Raw genomic sequence first — 25,214 nt, forward strand, 5'->3', positions numbered from 1 at the left:
AATTACCAACTATTTCATGCTGCTCAAAACCATGTAAGTGAAATATCTGTAGGGCTTAAACCACCGTTATTGTTATTGTTATTATTATTATTATTATTATTTTTGGTGGGCAGGAAGGCAAGGTTTATTGAGTGATAGCAAAGTGATAATACAAAGCTCCCGAAGAGGGAGGGGACCCGAGAGTATTGCCCGAAATCATCATAATATTTTTGTGTCTGTGAGTTTTTTTTATATTACAATACATTTGACACACTATGTTACATTTGTTTCAGGTGTACAAGCTTCTGCGGTTTATTTTTTAAAAAGATTTATTTTATTTTACTTATTTGAGAGAGAGAGAGAAAGCAGGGCGGGGCCAGAGGAAGAGAGAGACTCTCAAGCAGACTCCGAGCTGAGCACAGAAGCTGTGGCAGGGTTCTGTGATCCTGAGATCGCCACCTGAGCTGAAGTCAAGAGTCAGCCGCTTACCCATGGGGCCAGCCAGGTGCCCCTATTTTTGTGGTTTAAAAAAAAAAAAAGCCACAATAAATCATTCCATATTAAAATACCAAGGAGCATCAAGCTCATGAAATTAACTTTCTCATTTACCAGTGGCCAAAGACTTCTCTCATTGGTAATGACCATAAACTCAGATGGGATTTCTTTATTGGGTATCAGTAGCTAATCAGCTCAAGCACACGTCTCACCAGAGTAGTGAGAATAAAGTGATGGGTCAGATCCCCGAGTGGACCGATTCACTGCGTCAAGCCTATGGCTATAGAGTTATTTCTTCAACAGAATTCTTTAGAGATTATGTAAAAATACCATCTGCAGAGTGTATATTAGCTTTGAGCATGAGATGGCAAGACTGCAAAATCTGTTCTTTTCACAGGGAACCTTGCTTTTCTCCCTTCAGGAGAGATGGCCAGAGATTGCCTGACTCAAAGGAATCTGTTATTGACTGTGGGCACCTCCCCCCACCCCAATTTCATATGTTAAACCCTAATGCCCACTGTGATGGTTTGGAAGGTGATTAGGTCATGAGGGAGGGGAGCCCTCAGGAACAGGATTAGTGTCCATATAAAAGAGACCCCAGAGAGCACCCTGGCCCCTTCCAACATGACACTCAAGGACACAGTGAGAAGATGGCGTCTATGAACCCGGAAGTGGTCCTCCCAGACCTGGAATCTGCCAGAGCCTTGGCCTTGGACTTGCAGCCTCTGCACTGTGGGAAATAAGCTTCCGTTGTTCATAAGCCAACCAGTCTGTGGACTCCTGTGAGAATGGCCCAGAGGGACCAAGACAGGGCCCCATTCACATTGTATCTCTGTGGCATGAGAGGTTTCTCCATGACGTCTTGACAAATGTTCAAGAATAGTAGATGATAAGTTCTACTCATTTATGAAATATCAGAGGGGCACCTGGGTGGCACAGTCGGTTAAGCAGCTGACTCTCCTTTTGGGCTGGGGTCATCATCTCAAAGACTTGAGATCAAGCCCTGTGTCGGGCTCTGAGCTCAGCACAGAGACTGCTTGTTCCTCTCCCTTCCCCTCTACCCCTCCCCCATGCTCTCTCTCTCTCCAATAAACAAACAAATAAATAAATAGACTCTTTAATAAATAAAAAAATAAATAAAATGTCAGAGATCACAGAGGGGCAGTTAAAACCAGGAATGCTGGAGTCAGAAGGTTCATATCCTACATTACTTGTCATATGTTCTGACAGTCAATAGCAGTGTGACCTGGGACTAGATGAGCAGGCTCTTCAAGTCTCAGTTCAATATCTGTAAAATGAGGATAAAGCAATGCTCAGGCCATAGGATTATTGTAGGATTTAAGCAGGGAGGGCAGGCGGGTGTGGGGAGGAGGGAATGCATGCAGAAATGCTCATCAGAATGCCTGTCAGGTAGTGCTCAGAGATCACTAATTTCCCAAGTTTATAAATTTCATAAGGGAAGTGACAGTAATTATGGTCACTGGACCTCACTCGATGTCTACCCCACAGTTAGCATTTCACAAACCCTTGTCTTAGTGTGCTTCTCCCCATACTTTTTTTTTTTTTAAGATTTTATTTATTTTATTTGACAGACAGAGGTTACAAGTAGGCAGAGAGGCAGGCAGAGAGAGAGAGGAAGAAGCAGGCTCCCTGCTGAGCAGAGAGTCTGATGCGGGGCTCCATCCCAGGACCCTGGGATCATGACCTGAGCCGAAGGCAGAGGCTTTAACCCATTGAGCCACCCAGGTGCCCCTCTCCCCATACTCTTAAGTCAGGAAATTATGTGGCCTTGACACTATAGTAAATAGTCACCTAATTTACTGCACCCATCCAGGAAAGGGGTTCAAATGGTTCAACTCTAGCTTTTCCAATGGCCCAAAGTCTTCCCCTTCTGGAAAATTATCATATCCTCATATAGGTTTTTTTTCCCCCTCTTAGTGACTAGTTAGGTCAGCTGGGGATAAGGTAATGCATCTCATCTCTGAGTAAGCTTTACCTTTAAAAGGAAGATTTTTAAAAATTTTCTTTAAATTGTTTTTTCTTATGGATCTATTACATTTTGAAAAATACAGCTGAAACTAACACTGGATGTCAACTATACTGGAATTTAAAAACAAGATGAATATAAAATGATATTGAACTGTTTGATATTCTACATTCCTAGCATTCAAATAAGTCACTTAGTGTAAACTTTGGTGGTGTTAGTTGTAGAACGTCTTTCTGCCCTACAAATTGAGGGGAGAACCATTAGATTCATAGGAATTCATTAAAGATTTATTAAATTAAAAATGTTCTAATTGCTGAAGCCTGTGAGTAACCAGCTTCCTTCCTTCCTGGCCCAATCCGTATACACAGAAAAATACTCCTGGACTAGAAATTTTTCCTCCTAATGTCTTCTCCAACTCTTCAGGCATGTTAATCCCCTCGTGTGGAAGAAGTCTCAAACCCTAATACACACCACAGGTTTGCCATACAAAAATCATTTTAACCTAATTTTCTTCTTTTACGTTGTCAAGAGGGAAAAGCTGGACTGTGCTTAGATATATGTAGGCCACTAGATTGACCATCTGGTCTTGCACTTTTGGGGAACATCACTAGAGGAACAAACAACATAAGACAAAGTTTAGACAAGCAACTGATGGTCTGTTCGTGGATGAAGCCATGGAGAGCAGCTTCCGGAACTCTTCGGTCTGGATTCATTTTGCCGCGTACTCATCCCCTCCCCCAAGGCCAATAGGTGTTTTAAGCCAGGAAAAAAATGCAAACTTTTATTTGCTCAGAGGCACACAAAAAAAACTAAGAAGCCCACGAACGCAAAACAGACTCAAGAGCCACGTTCTCTTTTCCCATGAGTATAACCTGCTCAGGCCCTTCTGTCGCTTCGACCTCAAGCCTTCCCCGGCCCAGCTAGTGGCGAGAACATCCTTCTCCCCACAGCTCCGGTAAGGACACGTGTTCTTCCAGCCAGGCTTGGCGGCGGGACCCGGAGCTCCACCCCGCCCCTCCTTCCCAGGTTCCCCCCGCCCCCCGGCGCCCCGGCCAATCGCGCCCCAATGCGCAGCCCCGCCCCGCCCCTCCGGCCCATGCCCGCCGCCTTTGTTCTCCTTCACTCCTTCTCTCAGCCTGTGCGCTCCCGGCAAACCGAGTGGCAGCCGCTGATTGGTGGCCGCGGCGCAGCCAATCAGAAGGGGGCACCTCACGTTAGGGCTCGGAGCTTTAAACGCGCGAGCCGCGGGGCGCGCGGAGGAGGCCGGGGAGGAGGGCCGGGACGGAGGGCGGCGCCGCGGGGCTCCGACGCGTAGCGAGGCGCACGCGGCCCGCGCCCCCAGTGCGGCTGGGATTGGCCCGCCGGCGGCTTCCCCGCCCCCAGCCGGTCGCTGGCAAGGACTTCCTGGGGGGTGTCTTGCCTTCCCTCCGGTTTCGCTCCAGAGGCGAGGGCCCGAGGTCCGGGAGCGCCCCGGGGCTGTCGGCGCAGGGAGGCCGCGCTGCGCACTGCCGAGATGAGGCTCCGGAAGGCGTGTCTGCTGGTCCTGCTCCTGGCGCTGGCGCAGCTGCTGGTCGTTGCGAGCGCCGGGGGGCCGGATGAAGGTGAGCGGCCGGCGGCGGGCCGGGCCTCATGGGCCCCAGGGGCCCGCGCTGGGGACCGGGGTGGCTGCGACCGAGGACCGGTGGGTTTCATGCGGAGCCCTTCCGAAACTGGCGCCTGGCGCCAACTTGCCAGAGTTTAAGGGCAGTGGCGGAGAGCGGAATCGCTTAGGAGATCTCGGGAGAGGAGGGCGGCGGAGGCCTCCTAGGAAGCCCCTGCCGCCGAGGCTTAGGACGCGGAGAGGGTGCCAAGTGCCTTTTTTGCGACTGGCTCCTTCGCCCCGACTGCGCTCAGATTGTGCTTGGATTCAGGTTGACTGCTCGCTTCTGGCCAGGGGAGCTCGGGAGCTAGTTAAAATTCCCAGGCGAACACGCCCAGGGAGCGTGCAGGAAGAGGGGGCCACTGTTTTCAAAACAGGTCTTAGAGAAAAGGCGAGAAGGCCCGGTAGGAGCTCTTCACGGCAGCCTCGGGCATCAAGCGTCTTTTAAAAACGTGGTTTGTAGATTTGGAAATAAATAACTCATGGGTGTGTGTTTGAGGGAGAAAGGGACAACGGCTTGGTTTGCATTTCTTAGAAGCCAAAGGTTCCATTCCCCTCTGCGATCATTTATTCAACACCTACTACGTGCCAGTTACTGAGCAGGGATCTGACCTCCCATAAAGCTCCGGCTCTAGTAGGAACATTAGACAGCTGGTCCTGGTTCCCGCATTTTTCTTGGAAACTAGCTAGCTGAAAACAAATGGCATAAGAGACCTTTGATAACTAGAACGTACCAGTCAAGAAAAGAATGCTGTTCCTAGAGAACAGGCATCAACTTTCTTCCTCTCTGGCCTTTCTCCTGATGATGGATCCTCCCAGCCAGTTTGGGCCAATATAAATAAACCTCCTTTTTTAATATTAGTCTGTAGGGGAGGTGTGAACTTTAAACCCTTTCAGACAGATTGAGTAACTTCTGTGTGGGTCACTGATTCAAGTTTAAACCCAAATAGAAAGGGAAGTAAGAATCAGCACTTGGTGATAAAGACACCTGCAGAGAGGAAGTAGACCGTGGCTTTCATGTGAGTTTTGGGACCTTTATCCAAATCACCTGATGCTTTTTAAAATACAGAGTCCCAGGGGTACCTGGGTAGCTCATTCATCTGCCTTGGGCTCAGGTCATGACCCCAGGGTCCTCTCTGCTCAGAGGGGAGCCTGCTTCTCCTTCTTCCTCTGCCGCCACTCTGCCTACTTTTGCATACTCTCTGTGTCAGATAAAACCCTAAAATTAAATAAATAAAAAAATAAATAAATATAGAGTCCCAAAATATGCTAAAGCAGATTGCAGTGGTGAGCCCTGGAATCTGCATTTTAAGCATGTTATTCATTGATTCACATGCAAGTTAAACTTTGGGGGGGGGCACCTTAAAGTCTGAGGACCAGTGAGGATGGAGGGTCATTTTTGGAATATAGCTAAAAAGCGTTATAGTTTTGTCTTGATTTTGATCTAGTGATTCTGTTCTGAGGGGTTTCTTAAGAGGCCCAAGACTGGCAAACTTGGGGTGCATGTCAAGGGTTATTGGGACAAGCAGGTTTATTATTTGGGAGACAGGTCGCTAACGCTGGGAAGGCCCTGGGGAGCAGGTGCCTCTGGAGTTGTCATGGTCATGGCAGGTCTTCCAGGGCAGTGTCCTCTGGGGTTGGAGGGGATAGGGTGGAGAGGTCTAGTCCCTACCTGGACCCTTTCCCATCCCTGAGGGCATCCCTGGTCCTTCACTTTCTTAAGTAACTTGTCCTGAAGATTAATTTTGGGGCCACATTTCTCTCCCACTGCAGAAGTTCTAAGTCTTTAGGTTTTGTTTTTGATTTGTGTCTCTTATGTTTCAGATTCAAGCAGCACAGTGGTGTCACAAAAGACAACCCCCCCCAAGAATATGTTTACTAGATAGATTGAGCTCTGGTAGTGCAAGCCTTAGGTTGTGGGTCTTTTTGTGTCTCAGATGAGAAATCACCTGTGCTTTTCACATTTTTCCAGCTAAAATAGCAAATGAAAAACACTTTGATGCTGGTTGTTGGCTGTTTTTATTTGGGATTGGTTTAGATTTAAAAGTCAAGTGAGAATCCATGTGTGTGTAGTGCTGAAGAAGTGTTCAGCCCCTCTCTTTTCATTCCTGAGAAGTAATTATCCAGCGATTCCCCCTAAAGCTTTGGGCATGTTAGGAAACGATCTGAGGCGACAACAGACGGCACCTGAGGGTCAGGACCCTCCACTAAGTAGCTTGGTGATCCTTGGGCAGGTGACTTACCCTGTCTGTGCCTTAGTTTCTTCATCTGTAAAGTGCACATCGTGTTTCCCTGAAGGGATGAGAGACTGTGTTTGAGGGCTCAGCGTGGTGTCTGGCACGTAACACAGGCCAGCTGTAGTGATCCGTCTGATAACAGATTTCTCTTTCTCCATGTTTAATATCAACTAAAGTGTTGACTTAATGGTAGAGTTTATCCAGCTCTTGGAGGTGCCAGTGGGGACTGAAGAATGAGCAGCAGAGGGAGTAGAGTGAGGACATGGTGGAGGGAGCTGCCTGCGACCAGGCTGGGCAGGGCTCCGGTGTTGCCATCAGGGGTCCTGTTGAGAGTGGACAGGATCGCAGGGGTCTGGGGCCACCACTTGGAATGGCCTTACCAGGTGGGCTGAGCACTGTGGAGGTGGTGTGGGACGCTTCATTGGCCTCATACTGAGGAGAATGGCACCCACCCAGAAGATGCTAGAAGGCTGTGGATATATTTTCTGTCCTAGAATGTCCAGTCCTAAAAGTAAAGCCCAGTGAAAAAATGGTTTCCCTGTTAGGATGTGGGATGTTTTCCTTGTGGGGATGTGGGGGTTTCTAGGAGGTAGGAATAGAGAGCCAGCGCCCTCTCAGATGGCGGAGGGTCCAGTCCTGGGGTTACGTGCAGGCTGGGAAGGACTGGGAAGTTAGCGGCATTCCCTGATGCGTTTGAGAGCCTTTAATTAGGTGGGCAAGGTTCTGTCGTTTTGTTTATTATCCTTTAAAAAAGAAAAAGTTCCCTGGTTTTTTTTTCCCCCAAGGATCAAGAAATGAGTTCACTCTTAGGAGTTCTGTCCCCTGGTAGCTCAGGGACACCCAGTGTATCGCGAGAGCTCTGTCACTAGTGGTGCTCACAGACCACGGCAGGCTGAGTGTAGGAAAGAAGGCATCTTTGCTTGTCCTTTTTTTTGTAAAATTCACCTGTCCCTATGCTTTGAGCAGATTGTCAGGTCCTCTGCTTAAAGTGTGGATTAAGTTCCCGGGATCGTTCTTTCCTTCCGTGCTCCAGTCTTTCTATGCGCCTGCAAGTTCATCTGGCTCCCTCATTGGCCAGAGCAGTCAGGCAGTGAGCGTGGATCTGTGTGGCCCTTGAGCCCTGGCCAGCTGCCCTCAGCAGGCCGTCCGGTCCGAGGGAAGCCTCCAGATTGGAGGCCACGTGTGCGGTGCCTTCTAGGCCCCTGACCTGCACAGTGTCCCTGCATCAAGTCCTCGGATTTGCAGCTTTCCCAAGGTCATTCTGGGTAGGACTTCCAAGTGATGGGTGGTCAGAATGGCCTCTTGGAAAGCCAGTGTGACTGCTGTCGCACAGGCCACCACAGGAAAGCTCAGTACTCGGTTCTTGCCTTGCGGGGTGTCTGTAGGCAGTATTTCCAGAAGCACCTGGAAACCCTAGCCAGCCAGTGTTAAACTCAGGTTCCCAAGAGCCCTGTGTGCTCAAATTCTCCAAGACCTGGGTGTGGAGTGTTGGCTGCCCGTCACCAGGGGAAGGGGACTTGGTTTATGATCTCAGCCTCAGAGGTGGAGATGGGGCTCGAGCCCCCATCATCTTCCGCCAGGTCCCGCCCTTCTGCTTTTCCAGGAGGCCCGATGACAGTGCTGTGGGCCGGGGCCTCTGCAGGCCTGTCCTTTCTACAGTTCTGCTGTGGAGGAGGGAGGACAGGGGCGAGCCATGGCCCTAGGAAGCAGGGAGTCTGCTTGGTTTGTACTTCTCAAACTGGTGGCTTTTCTTTTGGGATTTTAGAGGCCTTTCTTCCTCCCCCCACAAAGGAGGAGAACTTACCTTAAGCTGGAGAGAGAAACGTGGAAGTCAGGGAGAGACAGCGGGGAGTGTTAAGGAGCGTGGTTGAGCGAGGTGTGGCCCCTGGTGGGTTTTTGGTTTGTTTTTTGTAATTAGTTTGCAGCTTGGTAGATTTTCACGAAAAGGGACAAAGCTGCCACGCCACCCAGACCAGTTCCCTGGCTTGTCCCAGTAGCTGTGGAGCCAGCCGTGGGTTGGTTAGGGGCAGGGCGAAGGTGGGGTAGGTCCCGGAGGCTCCCGGATCCTGAGGCTGACTTCATCCTCCGCCCCCAGCACAGAACCAGCAGACTCGCTTTATCTCCCGGGAAGCTTCTTGGGAAAGAGTAACTGGCCCCTTGACACTGGCTTGCTGCGGCTGCACTTGGCTGCTGAGGCCACAGTGGGAGAAGCTGGGTGGCAGGAACCGCCGTCCCATGGTTCCTTGTGTCCGAAGTTGGGCGAAAGATTCCCTGAAAGCCAGTAGTGAGATGAGCTCAGATTCTGGTGCTTGGGGAAGAGAGCTTTGTTTTAGGCAAGGTATCCTGCCGAGGTGCGATTTGTTGTGTGGCTGTTTTGTTGTTGTTGTTTTTTGTTTTTAAGGATTTTATTTACTTATTTGACAGTTACAGTGATAGAGGAAAGACAAGCAGGGGAGAGGCAGACAGAGAAGCAGGGAGCCGAATGGAGGGCTCGATCCCATGACCCTGGGATCATGACCTGAGCCAAAGCGGATACTTCATGACTGAGCCACCCAGGCGCCCCTATTGTGTATTTTTTTTTTTTAAGATTTTTATTTATTTGACAGATCACAAGCAGGCAGAGAGAGAGAGAGGAGGAGGCAGGCTCCCCGCTGAGCAGACAGCCCGACGTGAGGCTCGATCCCAGGACCCCGGGACCAGGACCCGAGCCGAAGGCAGAGTCTTTAACCACTGAGCCACCCCGGCGCCCTGTATTTTTTTTTTTTTTTAAATATTTTATTTATTTGACAGAGAGATCACAAGTAGGCAGAGAGGCAGAGAGAGAGGGAGAAGCAGGCTCCCCGCGGAGCTGAGAGCCCGATGCGGGGCTCGATCCCAGGACCCTGAGATCATGACCTGAGCCAAAGGCAGAGGCTTAACCCACTGAGCCACCCAAGTGTCCCCCTATTGTGTTTTTTTGATGCACGTTGACCCTGTAAATCTGTAAAAAAAAAAAAATCTTTGTGGGATAACTCCTGCCCTGGGGATTACTCTGGGGTGACTCCCTAAGTCAGTAGAATTCCCTACCCGCCTCCCTGCACACTCCCGTCTGTGTGAAGGACTGACGCCTGCGGGCTGTGTTTGTACAGATAAGGTAGAATGCCACCCCCTTTCAGAAACGGAAGTAGTGGTCCGTCCTCCAGAAGGAAAAGTCGAGGCGAGTCCCGTTTCCTGAGGGTGTTGTTTTGGGGGCCGGGCAGCCATTTGCTCATGGGGGGCTGAATGCGGCCCGGCCTGTGGAAAGCGTGGTGTGTGAAGACGAGGGTGTCGGGGAAGGTCAGCCTTGCCCTGACGTGCCCTAGAGCACCGAGCCCGGGATGTGGATAAAGGAGCCTTGCTCTAGGGGTGCGGCAGCGGGGTGGTGCTGGGGAACGGATCAGACCCCAGTGCGGCACGAGGGGCGGACGGTTAGGATTCTCCCAGCCTGGGCAGGAGGCCCGTGGGGCCAGGCTGCGGGGCCACGTGCACAGAGGCGCCTCGCCGGCCCTTGAGTCCCGCTGGGGCATTGAGACTAACTTCTAGACCGGTGCTTTGCAAACGTCTTTGTAACTAGGACCTCTCTTTAAGTGAGCTCCTAAGTGGCTACCCAGTATGCAAACTTCAGAGCGGAATTTCTGGGATGGGGGAGGCCTGACGTCCCCACCCCGGCTCGTGGTGACCCTCAGGGGCCACTCGGGACTCACGACACATTTGGAGGGTTTGGGGTTCTAGGAAAGTTTTTAAGGAGGAGAGTCACCAATTTACTAACGAGTCTGGGTATTTTCTGCTCAGATTCTTCTAATAAGGAGGATGCCATTGAGGATGAAGAGGAGGAGGAGGAGGAGGAAGAGGAAGAGGAGGACGATGACTTGGAAGTCAAGGAAGAAAATGGGGTCCTGGTCCTGAATGACGTGAACTTCGATAACTTTGTGGCTGACAAAGACACGGTGCTGCTGGAGTTCTATGCTCCGTGGTAAGGACCCTCGTACTCATCCCACCAGCCTGGAAGAGGGGGTCCCTCTGTGCTCCCATGCGTTTGCCTCACAGTCCTCCAGACCCTGTGCGGGGGGGCAGGTGTGGGAGTAGGAACGCCAGGAGCTCAGCCTCTGGTGAGCCCGCAGTGTGAAGCAGGAATGTGTCCTCTGGTGGTTACGGCGGGGGCGTGGGCCTGTGATGGCATGGAGGCCGGTGTTGGTCACAGACCCGTCCCTGGCTGCAGGTTCTGCCCTGACCCGTTTCCCAGCCACCTCGCCGCCCTCTCCTGCCAGGCGGGGCCTGCGGGCCGTTTCCAGTGTGGGAAGGCGCACCGTCCCCGGCGGGCAGCGGCCACCCCGCTCGTGCTGTCCTTTACCCTGTGTGCCCTTCCTTGTCCCCTCCGCTGCCGCTCTTGATCTCAGAATCCCTTCTTGTCTGTCCTCTTTCCCCTGCCCTCCTTGGTTCACTTTTGAGACGGAATAGTTAAGACACTCTTAGTTTTTGGTCCAATGCCTGATGCTCAGGCGTGAGGTGTTTTGTGTAAAATACACAAACACTCCTCGAGCAGCTCCGTGAGGTTACAGTGTTTCGTAGATCAGTACTTCTCAAACTCTTCGGTCTTGTGAGTCCAAACAGTTCATGTGGGTCATGGCTGTCCGTCATCACCACAGTAGACATTGAAACAGAAATTTCCATATTAATCCATTTTTAACCCCTTCCATGTTAACATCAGTGTGCTGCCCCTGTGGTCAGCCGGGTAGCCTCTGGAAAACTCCACTGTGTGCTCTGAGGGGGGAGTGAAGAAGACCAGGAAGATCTTTTGTAAAGAGTTTTTACCTCACAGACCCCATGGGAGGGGTTCCCTGGACAAACTTTGAGAAGCTTATGGACGAAACCATGGGGGTTTGGAGGTGTTGGAGGCATGAGCCCAGGCCAGAGCTGGAGTTCCGGCCCCCATCTGCCCAACTCTAGCCGCGTTGTCCTCCTCATTGTGTTACCTGCATGGCTCCTCTTAACTGCAGTTCTTCTGGTCCTGGCGCCCCCGTCCCTCTGTACGTTGCTCCGTGTTAAGTCTCCGTGGGTACAGTTAACCACCTTCTTCCCTAAATCTCCTCAGGTGTGGACATTGCAAGCAGTTTGCTCCGGAGTATGAGAAAATCGCCAGTGCCTTGAAGGAGAACGACCCTCCCATTCCTGTGGCCAAGATCGATGCGACCTCAGAGTCAGCACTGGCCGGCAGGTTTGGGGTGAGCGGCTACCCCACCATCAAGATCCTTAAGAAGGGCCAGGCTGTGGACTACGAGGGCTCCAGGACTCAGGAAGGTGAGCGGAGCCTATGCTCCTGGAGGAGGAGGGGCTGGGACTGTCCCCCCACTGGAAGGTTGGCGGGGGGGTTTGGATGATAGAGACAAGGACAAGGTGAGTTGCCTGTGCGTGGCCCCAGGAGCACCAGCTTCTGGGAGTGCTCCCTGCCGGGATGTTCCAGGTAACTGAGATCAGAATAAAGTTGTCCTAGGGTAGGAGGGATGTCTTCTCTTTTCAGACCATGAAACAAATGTGGAGCCTGTGTGTTACATGACACACGAGGCCGTGGTTCTTGGCGGTGCCCTAGAGCAGTGCTTCTCTGTGTTGACCTTGGTCACAGTCACTTCGTGGGGTCCTGAAGCCGGTGCTAAGCCCCATCCCAGGTCCCTAAGTTTCAGGTCAGGCTCGATGATTTGCATTTTGTACAGGCTCCCAGAGCTTACCTGGAGCCGTGGGTCTAGGCCCCGTGTTGAGAACCACTGATGTGGGGTATCTTAATCACTAGAAAAAACCCATCAGGTTACAGTTTCCATTCCCAGTGTGGCATAGTGGACATAGCGTGTCCTAGACATGCGTCTTCCCTTTGTCAGGCCTCAGGTTCCTCATTTGAGGAATGGGGGTCACTTGGATCTGATCTCAGAGTTCCCCTCGAGCTGGCGGAGGGCCTCTCCTGTGACCCCCTAAGGATCCGACCCAGCGCAGATGCACAAGGGAAGGTCAGAGTTGTTAACACGCTTCCACCTTGTTTGTCTGTCTGCTGATTAGATCATACGTTTACGGGGTTCACAATTCAAAGAGGTAGATAAGCAGGGCGCCTGGGTGGCTCAGTCGGTTAAGCGTCTGCCTTTGGCTTAGGTCATGATGCCAGGGTCCTGGGATCAAGTCCCGCCTTTGGCACCTTGGTTGGCAGCGAGCCTGCTTCTCCCTCTCCCGCTCCCCCTGCTTGTGTTCTTTCTTTCACTGTGTTTCTGTTTGTCAAATAAATAAATAAAATCTTAAAAAAAACAAAAAAAAACCCCAAGAAGTAGATAGGAGTCTTTATAACCTGACCCTGGCTGTCCAGCTCCCTTCTGGGAAGGCAGTTCATGTACTAGGTGTCTCCTGTGTCCTTCAGAGATACTGTGGACACATGAGAGAAAATGTATGTGTATGTGTATCATTTCTCACAATTGTTAGCATCTTTTTTTTTTTTTCCTCCAAAGATTTTATTTATTTATTGGACAAAGACACAGCGAGAGAGGGAACACAAGCAGGGGTAGTGGGAGAGGGAGAAGCAGGCTCGCTGCCGACCAAAGTGCCCGATGCGGGGCTCGATTCCAGGACCCTGGCATCATGACCTGAGCCAAAGGCCCAAAGCTTCATGACTGAGCCACCCAGGCGCCCCAGTTGTTAGCATATCTTAATCGACATTTGCAAGTTTTTTACTTGTGTTTTACTTAATGAATAGTGTCTTTGCCGTATCAGCATGTAAAGGAACGTAATCTAAGAGCAGGTTGAAAGCCGCGTCCTTACTGTTTGAAAGTGGACAGGTGTGAGCGTTTGGAGGTCCGTGCCCAGTGTTGGACCGCCAGAGGTGCGGCGGCTTGGAATCTCGAGAGCGGTGTTTGCCCAAGGGGGCTCCTTGGGCTGCTGAGTTCCAAGTGTGTTGTAGTAAATGGGCCTCCCTGACGGAGATGGGCTTGGGGCTGTGGGCCGAGGGGCAAGGGGGTCACGCCGTGGGGTCGCTGCTCTGCACACGTCCGTCTGGATCTCAGATCTAGCTTCTTGGTGACTGCGCAGAACAGAAAAGAAGAAAAAAAAATGTAGTTTGCCATCGCTGTTCCAAAGAACCACTCGGCAGGTGCCTTCTGAGTGTGTGTTCTGTGTCCCACTCCCGTCAGTGGGTCTGTCTCCGGGATGAGGCCGCCACCTTTCCCGTGGTGCGGATGCAGCCTGAGCAGCAGGGGAGGTGCTGTCCCTCTTCATTCTCGATTCTTGTGCACGTGTCGTGACATGTGACGTGCTGGTGCTGCACCGTGGACTAAATGCACAGGTCTTTGTACCCGAGGTAGGGGATGCCCTCGAGACCTCGGGTACGCATAGTCTGATGCAGGGGAGGAGCCCGCGGTTTGCCCCACAGTCTGGCAGGAGCAGGGTCCCTCTTGTCACCCGGGTCTTGGGCTGTCAGAGAAGTTGCCGGGCAGCTGAAGGACAGGGAAGAGTGGACCCCCTGAGCTGTGGCCTCAGACCGCGGAGTGCACTGGCCAGAGATGTGGCTGGCTTTCAGGGACTCGAACTTGGGTTTCCTGTTCTCCATGGCCCCTGCTTCTCCATCCGCTCCTCCCCGCCTGCTCCTGCGGGGAGGGTCTGCCCGGGCTCAGGCTTGTTCGGTTTCTTTCAGAAATTGTTGCCAAGGTCAAAGAGGTCTCCCAGCCCAACTGGACGCCTCCTCCGGAAGTCACACTGGTGCTGACCAAAGAGAACTTCGATGAAGTGGTGGACGGGGCAGACATCATTCTGGTGGAGTTCTACGCCCCATGGTAAGACTCCACCCTGTGCTGCCCGGACATTGCGGGGCCCTGTCCTGCATCCTGAATGCCCCTGGCCACAAGGTGGGGGTGTCAGAGGCCCCTGTGCGGGAGGCAGAGCCGAGCATGGGGACTGCCCAGTCCCCACCAGGCACAGGCCGACGTGGCGGCGAAGAGTTCCGGAGACGAGTGGGGTTTTCCCAGGGGGTGGGACGAGGCGGACGTGGGCCTGTGGCGCAGAGGAGAGTGAAACCCGTGTCAGGGGGCACCAGGTGGCCCGGGTTCCCCCGTGGCTAGAGGACACAGCTTTGCCCCAGGCGTGCTGAGTCCCATGTTTGTCATCACATACCTGCCCTGCCCTGAGAAAGCATGAGAGCCCTCGGACAGCTGTGGCTCTGTGGCCGCCTGAGGTGACTCGTGTGTGGGGTGAACGGAAGTGCTGTTCATGAGCTGTGACGAGGACCGAGCAGAGCTGCCACCACAGTGGGCAGGGCGGTGGCAACTGGTGGCCTCAGGTGACCTCCGGCTTCACTGCCTCCTGGGGAGTCTGAACAGTGGTTCTGTCCCTGCTTGTGGCAGAGACGTTCCAGAGTGAATCTTGGAAGATGACCCTCAGCCTTGCTTCATGCTCTAGACGTGTCCCCTTCTCGTGTTTGGGACTCTGGGTTCCCACAGCTGTCCTACCTTCTGTCACCTCCGCTCACCCTGTGGCCTCTGCCTCTCTCGCCCCCAAATCCTCCATTATAGCTGGGCCCCTTTTGGAGAGAAACAGCAGAGCCGGGCTGCAGGGGCCTGACGAGCTCTGTTTGGGGGCAGTGGCCCTAGAACACGGTTTCGATGGAAGCATGTGCCTGTCAGTAAACAGGAAGGCCCAGCTCTGCAGAGGAATCGGGCCAGTCCCTTAGAGCTTAGCAGGGATGTGGCCTACGTGTCCCCACCACGTGCAGGAAGCAGCCAGTTCTGGCCCCAGACAGTAGGTGATGACAGCTGATCCAGGAGAGGAGCGCAGAGACGATCAGGGGGAACATGCAGGGGAAGGAATCAGGTGGGGCAGGGGACCTGGATGTGGGAGAGAAGATGCCAGAAAGAAAGGCAGCTGGGGAGTTGGGGAGAGCAGCTGATCGAGGTGGCAGCTTGGGGAGCCGAGGTGCGGCGGCTCCCGTGCTTTGTGAGAAGAAGAGGGAGGTGTGGGCTGCTGGAGGAGACAGCAAGGCAGGCCGCCCTCCATGGGGATGGGAGTGTAGCAGCCAGTGCTCTGGGACGGCTGTCAGCCTCCCTTGGGGACTTCAACCCGGGTCAGCCAGTGCTTCTGATTCTTGTGCAGGCTTCCCGCTTGTCAGGGTATGCGGTGTAGACCAGAGTCAGGAATGTGACCAGGGCACGAGCGACAGTGACCCAAGGCTCGGGGCCTCCCCAGCACAAGGCACTGTCCTTGGTCACTGTAGGACATGCATGCATGGAGGGGACAAGTGGGCGGGGGTGGGAGGAGCGCCTGCTGCGTGTGGAGAGTAGGGGGTGCCGTGAGGTGGTGAAGGTGTTGAAGGATGTCTCACGACCCGTGACGGATCCTAAATCGAAGTTGCCCGGAGCCGGGGTCAGTGAGTACTTGTTCGAGTCGCACGCTCAGGACGTGCTTAGACAGCAAAGGCACCGTGTTGCTGCCGCTACAGAGAACGGTTACCCTCTCCCTGCAGACAGTTTACATACCGCAGGGCGCAGCCGCGAGGTGCCCTGAGGACCTTCAGCATGGTCCGCAGGGCCTGGAATTCGCCAGGCCCTCACCCGCATGGGAGCTGCCTGATCGTGCCAGGCACACGGGCTATGTTAAGTTGTCTCCGTTCCCAGTTCCCATGGCTCAGGCCCACCTTCGCCTGCCCTGGTCGGTGGGTGTTCTCCTATCCTGGCCACGTGCTTTCGTTACCCTCTCCTCACCCACCCTTGGCGGGCTCAGGGCCACCTCCTCCTGGTCTTTCCTGTCCCAGATCATCTGTCACATCCTGTACAAAGGCACCCCTGACTCGGTGTCTTCATCTGTCCCAATTCTCCAACTGAGGGAATCTCCCTTCTTGGGCCCTTGTCTCTCGTAGCCTTTTCCATAGGTTACCCCCGTGCCCCAGTCCCGCTCGTGCCTGTGTCACACGTGTGTGTCATGCGTGTGTGTGTGTGGTGTGCATCCTCTCGCCGTTTGAGCACCAGTGCCGGTGATGTCATGCCGGCCTCCAGAGGGGCCTCGCTCCCCGCCCCTGCATGGGAGACCTTCGGAGGCTGCTGCATCGACCTGAGTTGCTCGGGAACATGGGCTGGGTTTCGGTGCCTCCCTCAGAAGAGAGGCTGTGTCCGCGCTGGAATAGTTTCCTCACGGAATCACTGCTTCTTGTAGGTGTGGACACTGCAAGAAGCTGGCCCCCGAGTACGAGAAGGCCGCCAAGGAGCTGAGCAAGCGCTCCCCCCCAATCCCGCTGGCCAAGGTCGATGCCACTGCGGAGATCGACCTTGCCAAGAGGTTCGATGTCTCTGGCTATCCCACCCTGAAAATCTTCCGCAAGGGAAAGCCTTTTGATTACAACGGCCCACGGGAAAAATACGGTAGGCTGCCTCCTAGTCCTACCTCGGTGGGGCGGGGCGGGGGAGCTCCCCTAGGGAGGTGGGGGGCAGGGAGAGCCGTGGAGCCCCGAGCCCCTCCTCAGACCAGTGCTTTGCCCCCAGGTATCGTTGACTACATGATTGAGCAGTCCGGGCCACCCTCCAAGGAGATCATGTCCCTGAAGCAGGTCCAGGAGTTCCTGAAGGATGGGGATGACGTCATCATCATTGGGGTCTTTAAAGCGGAGAGTGACCCAGCCTACCAGCAGTACCAGGATGCTGGTGAGGAGTGGCCCTGGGGGCTGGACAAAACGGACATACCCAGGCTGTGGCCGGTTGCTGGGGAGCCTGCCAATTCTGTGGAAGACTCCTGGGGCATCAGCTTAGAGGGCAGCCTGAGGAAGAATGGAGTAGCATCTGTGGGAACAGGCTTTCCTTTCTGGGATTGGGGTTAGAGTGGAGGTTAGTTCCCCGTTGCCTTGATTACACGTGGGGGATAGGATCTCGTCCTGAGCACACGGCTGTGCGGGCTTCCTCCTGACCTCTGAGGGGTGGGTGGGGTGTGTCAGTGTCATCTGAGTTCATCTCCCTCCTTGTCTTTCCAGGAGCCCCTTCCCAGCCCTTCTGCAAGGGGCAGGGTCTCGACCAGAAAACAAGGGTTTTTTTTTATAGTTGTTGTTGTTTTAAGATTTTATTTTTCAACAAGAGAGACCGCGAGAGAGGGAACACAAGCAGGGGGAGTGGGAGAGGGAGAAGCAGGCTTCCCACTGAACAGGGAGCCCGATGTGGGGCTCTTGACCTGAGCTGAAGGTTAGATGCCTAACGACTGAGCCACCCAGGCGCCCCAAAGCACGGGTTTCTGAATCGGGCTTGGGTTCAAGTCTTGCCTCTGCCAGTTACTAGCCTGCGAGTGCAGGTGGGGACTTGATCTTTTATCTACTTCGGCAATCTCGTCTACTTCAAGAGATTGAGATTGTGCATGTGAAGCGCCTAGTAGGCTAGCGTCCGGCGAGTGCTGGTCCTGAGAGGTGGCGGTATGGTGGACAGCTGTCACAGGCATGTCCTGTAGGCGCAGGTCGCACTCGCCCATCCCAAAATCTGTAATCTGCTTCTGCCTAGTAGCAGGTGTCCCTGCTGTCCCGGGTGGCCCTGGGAAAGAGGTTTTCTTTCGGGAACGCTGAGGATCCTCTCTGTCCTTGTCAAGTTCCTCCTGAGTGCCCTCCACCTCCGCCCCCCTGCATATCACAGACCGCTCCGTTTGCTGCTTTAGAGCAGTCTTGTAACTGCCCTGATGGCCACCTAGTGCTTGTTTCAGTGCCTTGCGGTAACCACGTGCGTGGGTCAAGTGCAGGTTCACGCGGTAAGACAGCAGTCGAGGGATTTCCGTTTCCGCGTCTGGTGCCAGAGCAGAGGTGCCTCGTCCGTCTTTATGGATGCGGTGGCCTTGTCATCTCCTTGGAAGTGGCCTGAAAGAATCTTGCTGCAGGAGACCCCAGCCTCCCCCGGGGCTGCGAGGGGGACCCCGTGTTTCTGCAGAGGAGGGACTGCAGCGCGGGGAGGGGAATCCTCACGGGCCTGCAGTCTGTCACAAGCAGGTCTAGAATTGTGACTGGAGTCTACGTCTGGCTGCTTTTGACAGCCTCCTCCCACCTACCCCGGAACATGTGGAGTTTTCTGTAACCCAGTCGGGAGGCCCGCCCTTCAGCGCAGGGGACACCTCTGACACCTTCCCCGGTGTTTGGATCACAGACTCCGCTCCGGCAGAGTGGAGACCGCGGGGCAGCCCAGGGATGTCGGGCAGGGGTGGGTGGCTGGTCGGGGTCTGGTAGGCTGACAGGAACGGGGCTTGAGTATTGGGTCACATGCTGTCCGGCTTCTTTTACCCCCCAGTGTGAAGCTGAGTGGTGGGGATGCTGTGGCCTGCAGAGCCGGAGATCTTGTCTGGCCTTTCCGGAAAGTTTGCCAACCCCGTTCTCAAGTGTCCTCGGAGAGTGGGCTTTTATCTTGAGAGTTTTGCAGGATTTAAATTCAAGTGTATTTAGCAAAAGAACTGCAGCCCACAAGTAGGCCAGCCACCAGTCCGAGGAGGAGAGGCTGGGCGGGAACACCCACCATGTAGCTCCGGGGGAGTGTGGTGCCCACCTGTTCTCACGGGCTGTCTGTGGCTTTCATGTGCTTCTTAGGACTGGAGACAGTGGTCCTGACAGATTAGTTCTGAGTTGTTCCGTGAACATTTGGTTTGCTTATTATTTTGGTTTTTTAAAAACACAATGTGTAAGGTAGAGGCTCTAAGGTTTTACACCTACCCCAGCTCTGGGTGTCGTCCACGCAGGATTCACGGGGCTAATTCCGGTCTTTGCAGCGCATCGGCTGTGAGTTTAGTCTAGGTCAGTGATGCAGCTTAATAAACTGTTTATCGTTCTGTTAATTTCTCAGCAAACAACCTGCGAGAAGATTACAAATTCCACCACACTTTCAGTACTGAAATAGCAAAGTTCCTGAAAGTCTCCTCGGGGAAGTTGGTCGTAATGCAGCCTGAGAAATTCCAGTCCAAGTACGAGCCCCGGAGCCACGTGATGGACATCCTGGTGAGCGGGGAGGGGGTGCGGCTCGGGGACACAGCAGCCCCAGGCTACTTTGTTTGTTTGTTTGTTTTTAAATTGCAGTCAGTTAACACACAGTGGAGTTATCCATTCCCACTGATTCAGGTGGGTTCAGGCTGCTGCTTTTTTTTTTTTTTTTTTTAAATTTTAAAGATTTTACTTATTTATTTATTTGAGAGAGAGAGAGAGAGAGATCACAAGTAGGCAGAGAGAGAGAGCAGGGAAGCAGGCTCCCCGCTGAGCAGAGAGCTGGAGATGCCGGGCTTGATTCGAGGACCCTGAGATTGTGACCTGAGCTGAAGGCAGAGGCTTTAACCCACTGAGCCACCCAGGCGCCCCAGGGTTCAGGCTTCTGCTGGGCGTGAGGCTGCTGGTTGAACCGTGGCCCGGGGATCTGGGGATCTGATGCCCGGAGAATTTGCTCTTTGCTTCACACAAGTAGAGTCTGGAGTGCCTTTCCCGGCCCCCTGGGCCCTCACGGTGAGGTCAGGGTGCGTTTCCTGGAGGCTCCAAGCCGGAGCAGCCGGAGGCTGGTCAGTGACATACTGGGAGGCCAGAGCGGCTCCCTCCCCTCTCCCCTGCCCCGCTGAGGGCCAGCACCAGCCAGCCTCCCCTGTGGCCCAGCCACTGTGGCTCTGGCCTGCGTGTCTGCTGTCATCCTGCCAGGGACGTGCTCCTGGGTCTGAGCTGGGGCTCCTTAGCCAGGCCCCTCAGGTGCTGAGCTATGGAGTGAGGGCAGGCCTCTCTTCCCGGGATGTGGAGAGTGGTGCATGGGTTCGGCCTCCTTTTTTCTCCCCCAGGCATGTCCAGCCTTCATCTTCCGAGGGACGGACTCACTTTGAGACAGGCGGAGGGAGTTTTTGGCCCAGGCCGTGCCTCAGTGCTGCTCCGCGTCCTCAGTGCTGCACGGGGGCCCAGCACTGCCGTGAGCAGATCTTCAGATTTGGAGGAAACCGAGGCTCTCAAGGCCAGAGCTTTCCTTTGATAGAGAGCCTAGGGTGCAGAGCCGTGAGCCGTCTCCCTGGCTCCCACAGCCAGTCAGGAGCAGTGGAGGGGAGGGGCTGGGCTGTGACCCCCCTCTCTCCCCTCTGCCGTTTGGGCAGAGGGCTCTCATGGGACCTGGAGGAGGTGGCGGGAAGGTGGGGTGAGCCCTGCGTGCGCCACAGGGAGCCACCACCCCTTCTGATCCATTTTTGTGAACTGGAACCCTCGGGGCGTTGGAGAGGCTGCCCTGGATCTTCCTGATTCTGGTGGGTCCGCAGCCCCGTTGCCCCATCTCAGAGTTTCATGCGCATCTGGTCGTCTCCCGCCGCTCAGGCTCGGGGCCCCTCTCTACCTTGGATGTCTGGTGGCTGCCCTGTCTCCTGTCTTGTCCAGCTCCTCTCTTTTCATCTATGGGTGCTGAGCCGGGTGCAGAGATGGGCGCCCCAGACCCCAGCGGTCAGCACCATTCTGGGTGGTGTGCGTGTTCCCAGGAAAGGGGTCTGTAGCTTTCAGTAGGTTCTCGAAGAGGTCATTGACCCCAGAAGGGTTAAGGACCGCTCGGCCTAGTCTGTTATACATATCACTGCCTTTTTACTCTTTACTTTAAATGGATTGGTATTACTTATGTACCACTCTTCTTGCAAAATTTATTTAATGCTGCTTTGTCAACATTATACCACAGAGTAAATTGCAGTTTTTTTAAAAAAGTGGACATGGAGGGGTGCCTGGTTGGCTTAGTTGGAGGCGCGTGCGACTCTTGATCTCAGGGTCTGGAGTTCAAGCCCTACACTGGGCATAGAGATTACTTAAAAATAAACTATTAAAAAAAGAAAAAGTGGATTTGGAATTCAGAACAGAGGGAAGACAGAGGCAGGGCAGGTAGGAGGAAGTCGGGAAGCGCTGCGGTGAGAAGCAGGTCTTCACAGGCTGTGAGGCTGGCTGTGCCCCAGTTCAGGGTCCGGCCTGTGGCTGGTGAATGCTCGGCGGCAGAGCGGGTTTGCCCTGGGCTCACTCTGCTTTACTCTTGACTTCACCTTCAAAGGGGCACTCATTCTGGGGGCCGGCCTGACTAAAGATACCCCACATCCCTGCCGTCGTCTTCTCCTGCTTTTCCAGCACTTTCCCTCCACCCTCCTCATGTTCCGGTCCACATCCTCTGTGCTTTGTTCCCTGCGTGGTTACTGCTGTTTCCTCCCCTGAGGCAGCTTCCCCCTCCCACCTGGCAAGTTGTGCAGACCTGTCCCATCCTGGGGGGCCTCATGCCCCGGGTGGAGAGTGCGTGTTCACCAGCCGTTTAGAGCTCTGCTGCTCCTCCTGGCCGTGCCTCAGTTTCTTCCTGTGTAACATGAGATGGTAGTGCCCAGCCTTGGGCACTTTGAGGCTGGGGTCTGGAGGATCTGGCTTAGTATCTGCCTCAGCACGGGCTGAGGGCCCTGCACGGCCTTGGGGGCAGTCACCAGCTCCGTGTCCCCAGGCCACTGTGCCCACCTGGTCACAGGTGCCGCATACATGTCCTTGTCGGGTTCGTCTCTGGAAAACACCTGGAGAGTCTTAGGAGCCAAGCTTAAGAGCCAAGGACGGCCTCCTGGTGCTAGACGGGTGAGCCCTGCAGGCCGTGCCTCCCGGCCTCCTGCCAGCAGGGCTGTCCCCGGTGGATCAGCCTCCAGGCCCTGCAGCCCTGTCCGGCTCCCTGTTCTTACCCAACACCCAGCTGGGCTGTGTAGGGGGTGGTCGTGGTGTGGCCTCCAAGGTAGAACCACAAGCCCAGCGTGGCTGCCCTCCAGCTGGGTGCACCTGGCCTCCCTCCCTTTATGGCAGGTGCTGTGCTGGCCTCTTCTGTGAAATGGGCCCTGGGGGCTGCTGGGAGGATCGGATTTGGGGAGATGGATCCTTCCGCTCAGCTCAGCTGGGGGAACTGCTGCCCTCGGGAAGCCCGCCTTCCCCCAGCGGTTTCCCACACCCACAGTGAGCCCAGACCCAGGGGGAAGGGCACGTGGTGTGCGCAGTGGCCCGAGAAGCTCACTTAGGCGTCACTGGAGGAAAGGGGCCCCAAGGGACCTTCAGACAGCTCCTCCCCTACCCCCGCCCTTGAGAGCAGACGGCCTCCTGCTCAGCGGTGGCAGCAGAAGGTGGGGGGGCAGGAACGCCGCTTCTGCTCCTCACCTTCCCCGCTTTTTTGCAGAGCTCCACGGAGGGGTCGGCCATCAAGGACCACGTGCTGAAGCACACCTTGCCGCTGGTGGGGCACCGCAAGACCTCCAACGACGCCAAGCGGTACACGCGGCGCCCCCTGGTGGTCGTCTACTACAGCGTGGACTTCAGCTTCGATTACAGAGCTGGTGAGCGCCCCCCACGCGGTCTCCCCCGCCACACTCTCCCCACGCACACGCCCTCCCGCCCCTGGCCCAGGCCTGTCCTGCCTGCGGGGCCCTCGCATTTAGGAATCCTGCCCCCAGGCCCTTGCAGGTTGGTGGCTAGGGTGGAGGTGTTTTTTTTTGTTGTTGTTGTTGTTTTTTAAGATTTATTTATTTATTTGACAGAGAGAGAGATCACAAGTAGGCAGAGAGGCAGGCAGAGAGAGAGGAGGAAGCAGGCTCCCTGCGGAGCAGAGAGCCCGATGCGGGGCTCGATCCTAGGACCCTGGGATCATAACCTGAGCCGAAGGCAGAGGCTTTAACCCACTGAGCCACCCAGGCGCCCCCAGAGTAGGGTGGAGTTTTAATTGATGGCTTCAAGGTAGTTTTACTTCCGTGGTGCCACGTAGCCCTTTTCTAGCCTGTGGGGAACGTGGTGCAGAGTACAGAACCCTCTCAGAGAGGAGGCCACCAAAGCCGGAGGCTTTCAGAGGCTGCACAGATGGGACTAGGCCAGTCACTAACCCTCAGGCAGGGGCTTATGTCACTGGGCTTTTGACGTGGGTCCACCTGCTTACAAAGGGGGCTTTTCAGAAATGCTTCTCCCTCCAAGTTAGGCGCGAGCCTGGTCAGAGAATCTGAACCCCAGGCTCTCTCTCTCTTTTTTTTTTTTTTTTTTAAGATTTTATGTATTTATTTGACAGAGATCATAAGTAGGCAGAGAGGCAGGCAGAGAGAGCAGGGGCAGCAGGCTCCCCACTGAGCAGAGAGCCCGATGGGGGGCTCAATCCCAGAACCCTGAGACCATGACCTGAGCTGAAGACAGAGGCTTAACCCAGGCGCCCCTGAACCACAGACTCTTCACCTTGATCTCTCGCTCAGCTCACAGTGCTTGCTCCCATTTTAGCCACCCAGTTTTGGCGGAACAAAGTCCTGGAGGTGGCCAAGGACTTCCCCGAGTACACCTTTGCTGTGGCCGATGAGGACGACTTCGCCACGGAGGTGAAGGACCTGGGGCTCAGTGAGAGCGGGGAGGACGTCAACGCCGCCATCCTGGACGAGGGCGGGCGGAAGTTCGCCATGGAGCCTGACGACTTTGACTCTGACACCCTCCGGGAGTTTGTCAGAGCTTTCAAAAAAGGTGAGCCTTATTTTAAAAAATATTTCAAGCAAAACAGTCTTTTGGACCTAGAAATTAGTTTTATATACATGGTATACTTGTTTTGAGGCATTAGAATATCTTTATCGATCTGGTTGAGCCCAATGGCCCAGTTTCCTGGCGTGGGCCGAGTCGTGGGTAGACCTTGTCCTACCATCTGCCATGTTCTCTGTGCTTCTGCCTACAGAGGCTTCCCAGCCCTGGCCGCCAGCTCTCTTGGCAGCCCCTTTGTGCCGGGTGGTACCTCTTCTGGGACAGCCTCACTGGACAGGACCTGGTGGCCCATCAGGCCTGGGTGGGACCATCAGCATCCCCTCTGGCCTCTGCAGGGACTGGGAAGGTAGAAGGGGTGAAGAGACTAGAGAAATCAGGGGGTCAGTGTGAGGTGGCAAGGCTCTACCTGGCGTTGTCCCCCTGCATGTCAGGCCTGGCCTCGTTGCCCGGTCCTGTCTGAGCTGCCAAGCCTAGGGCCTTCTTGGCGCTCACCGTTCCCCTGCTTGCTTTCCTCGGCAGGAAAACTGAAGCCGGTTGTCAAATCCCAGCCGGTGCCCAAGAACAACAAGGGGCCTGTCAAAGTCGTGGTGGGGAAGACCTTTGACTCCATTGTGATGGACCCCAAGAAGGACGTCCTCATCGAATTCTACGCGCCCTGGTGCGGGCACTGCAAGCAGCTGGAGCCCGAGTACACCGCCCTCGGCAAGAAGTACAAGAACCACAAGAACCTGGTCATCGCCAAGATGGACGCCACTGCCAACGACATCACCAACGACCGCTACAAAGTTGAGGGGTTCCCTACCATCTACTTTGCCCCCAGTGGGGACAAAAAGAACCCAATTAAATTCGAGGACGGAAACAGAGATCTGGAACATTTGAGCAAGTTTGTAGAAGAACATGCCACAAAACTGAGCAGGACCAGGGAAGACCTTTGAAGGCCTTGAGTTGAGGTCTGGTGGGCGGGAGGGACCAGACACTGGAGCCCCCAGCAGCCGGTGGCCAGAGCCCTCAGCGAGCCATGCAGCTGGTGGCTTAACACAAGGGCAGGATCTCTTTGGTTTTTAATTTTTTTTTTTTTTTTTTTTTTATACTCTGGGGTTTCACCTCATGCTCTGAATACTGAATAGGTAAGAATGACTCCGTAGATTAGCCCAGATTTTTACAGAGGATACATCTATTTTTACCATTATTTGGGGTGTGATTGCTTTTTTTAACCTTCCGTTTTCTTTAATATATTTCTTCAAAGCAGATAAGTTGAATCTCTTCTGTGTGAATGGTTTTTTTTTTTGTTTTAATTTAAAATTTAAGAAAACATTTGCCAAATCACATTGATTTTTTTTTTTTTTTTTTTTTTTTTTTTGCGTTTTATTTTACTGTTGTCTAAGGAATTACCTG

At 54.2% G+C, this 25,214-nt stretch overlaps 1 protein-coding gene across 1 annotated transcript; it reads left to right on the top strand.

Moving 5' to 3' along the window:
• The first annotated feature begins 3,724 nt into the window (after positions 1 to 3,724).
• PDIA4 (protein disulfide isomerase family A member 4) lies at positions 3,725 to 25,145 on the top strand. Its single transcript, XM_032840174.1, has 10 exons — positions 3,725 to 4,062; positions 10,148 to 10,328; positions 11,448 to 11,653; positions 14,016 to 14,154; positions 16,523 to 16,728; positions 16,849 to 17,007; positions 19,162 to 19,313; positions 22,495 to 22,651; positions 23,574 to 23,807; positions 24,339 to 25,145. The coding sequence occupies exons 1-10, from the start codon at positions 3,975 to 3,977 to the stop codon at positions 24,752 to 24,754; spliced, it is 1,938 nt and encodes a 645-aa protein (XP_032696065.1). The 5' UTR covers positions 3,725 to 3,974; the 3' UTR covers positions 24,755 to 25,145.
• The last annotated feature ends 69 nt before the right edge of the window (positions 25,146 to 25,214 follow it).

Source organism: Lontra canadensis, unplaced genomic scaffold (assembly GCF_010015895.1).
Source record: "Lontra canadensis isolate GAN:19392208 unplaced genomic scaffold, GSC_riverotter_1.0 scaffold111, whole genome shotgun sequence".
Taxonomy (NCBI): domain Eukaryota; kingdom Metazoa; phylum Chordata; class Mammalia; order Carnivora; family Mustelidae; genus Lontra; species Lontra canadensis.

Excerpts from the sequence above, each read along its gene's own strand:
- PDIA4 (XM_032840174.1), top strand. The coding sequence starts at position 3,975 with ATGAGGCTCCGGAAGGCGTGTCTGCTGGTCCTGCTCCTGGCGCTGGCG. Across the intron at positions 11,654-14,015 it reads GGGCTCCAGGACTCAGGAAG|AAATTGTTGCCAAGGTCAAA; the intron begins GTGAGCGGAGCC and ends GGTTTCTTTCAG. Across the intron at positions 14,155-16,522 it reads GTGGAGTTCTACGCCCCATG|GTGTGGACACTGCAAGAAGC; the intron begins GTAAGACTCCAC and ends TGCTTCTTGTAG.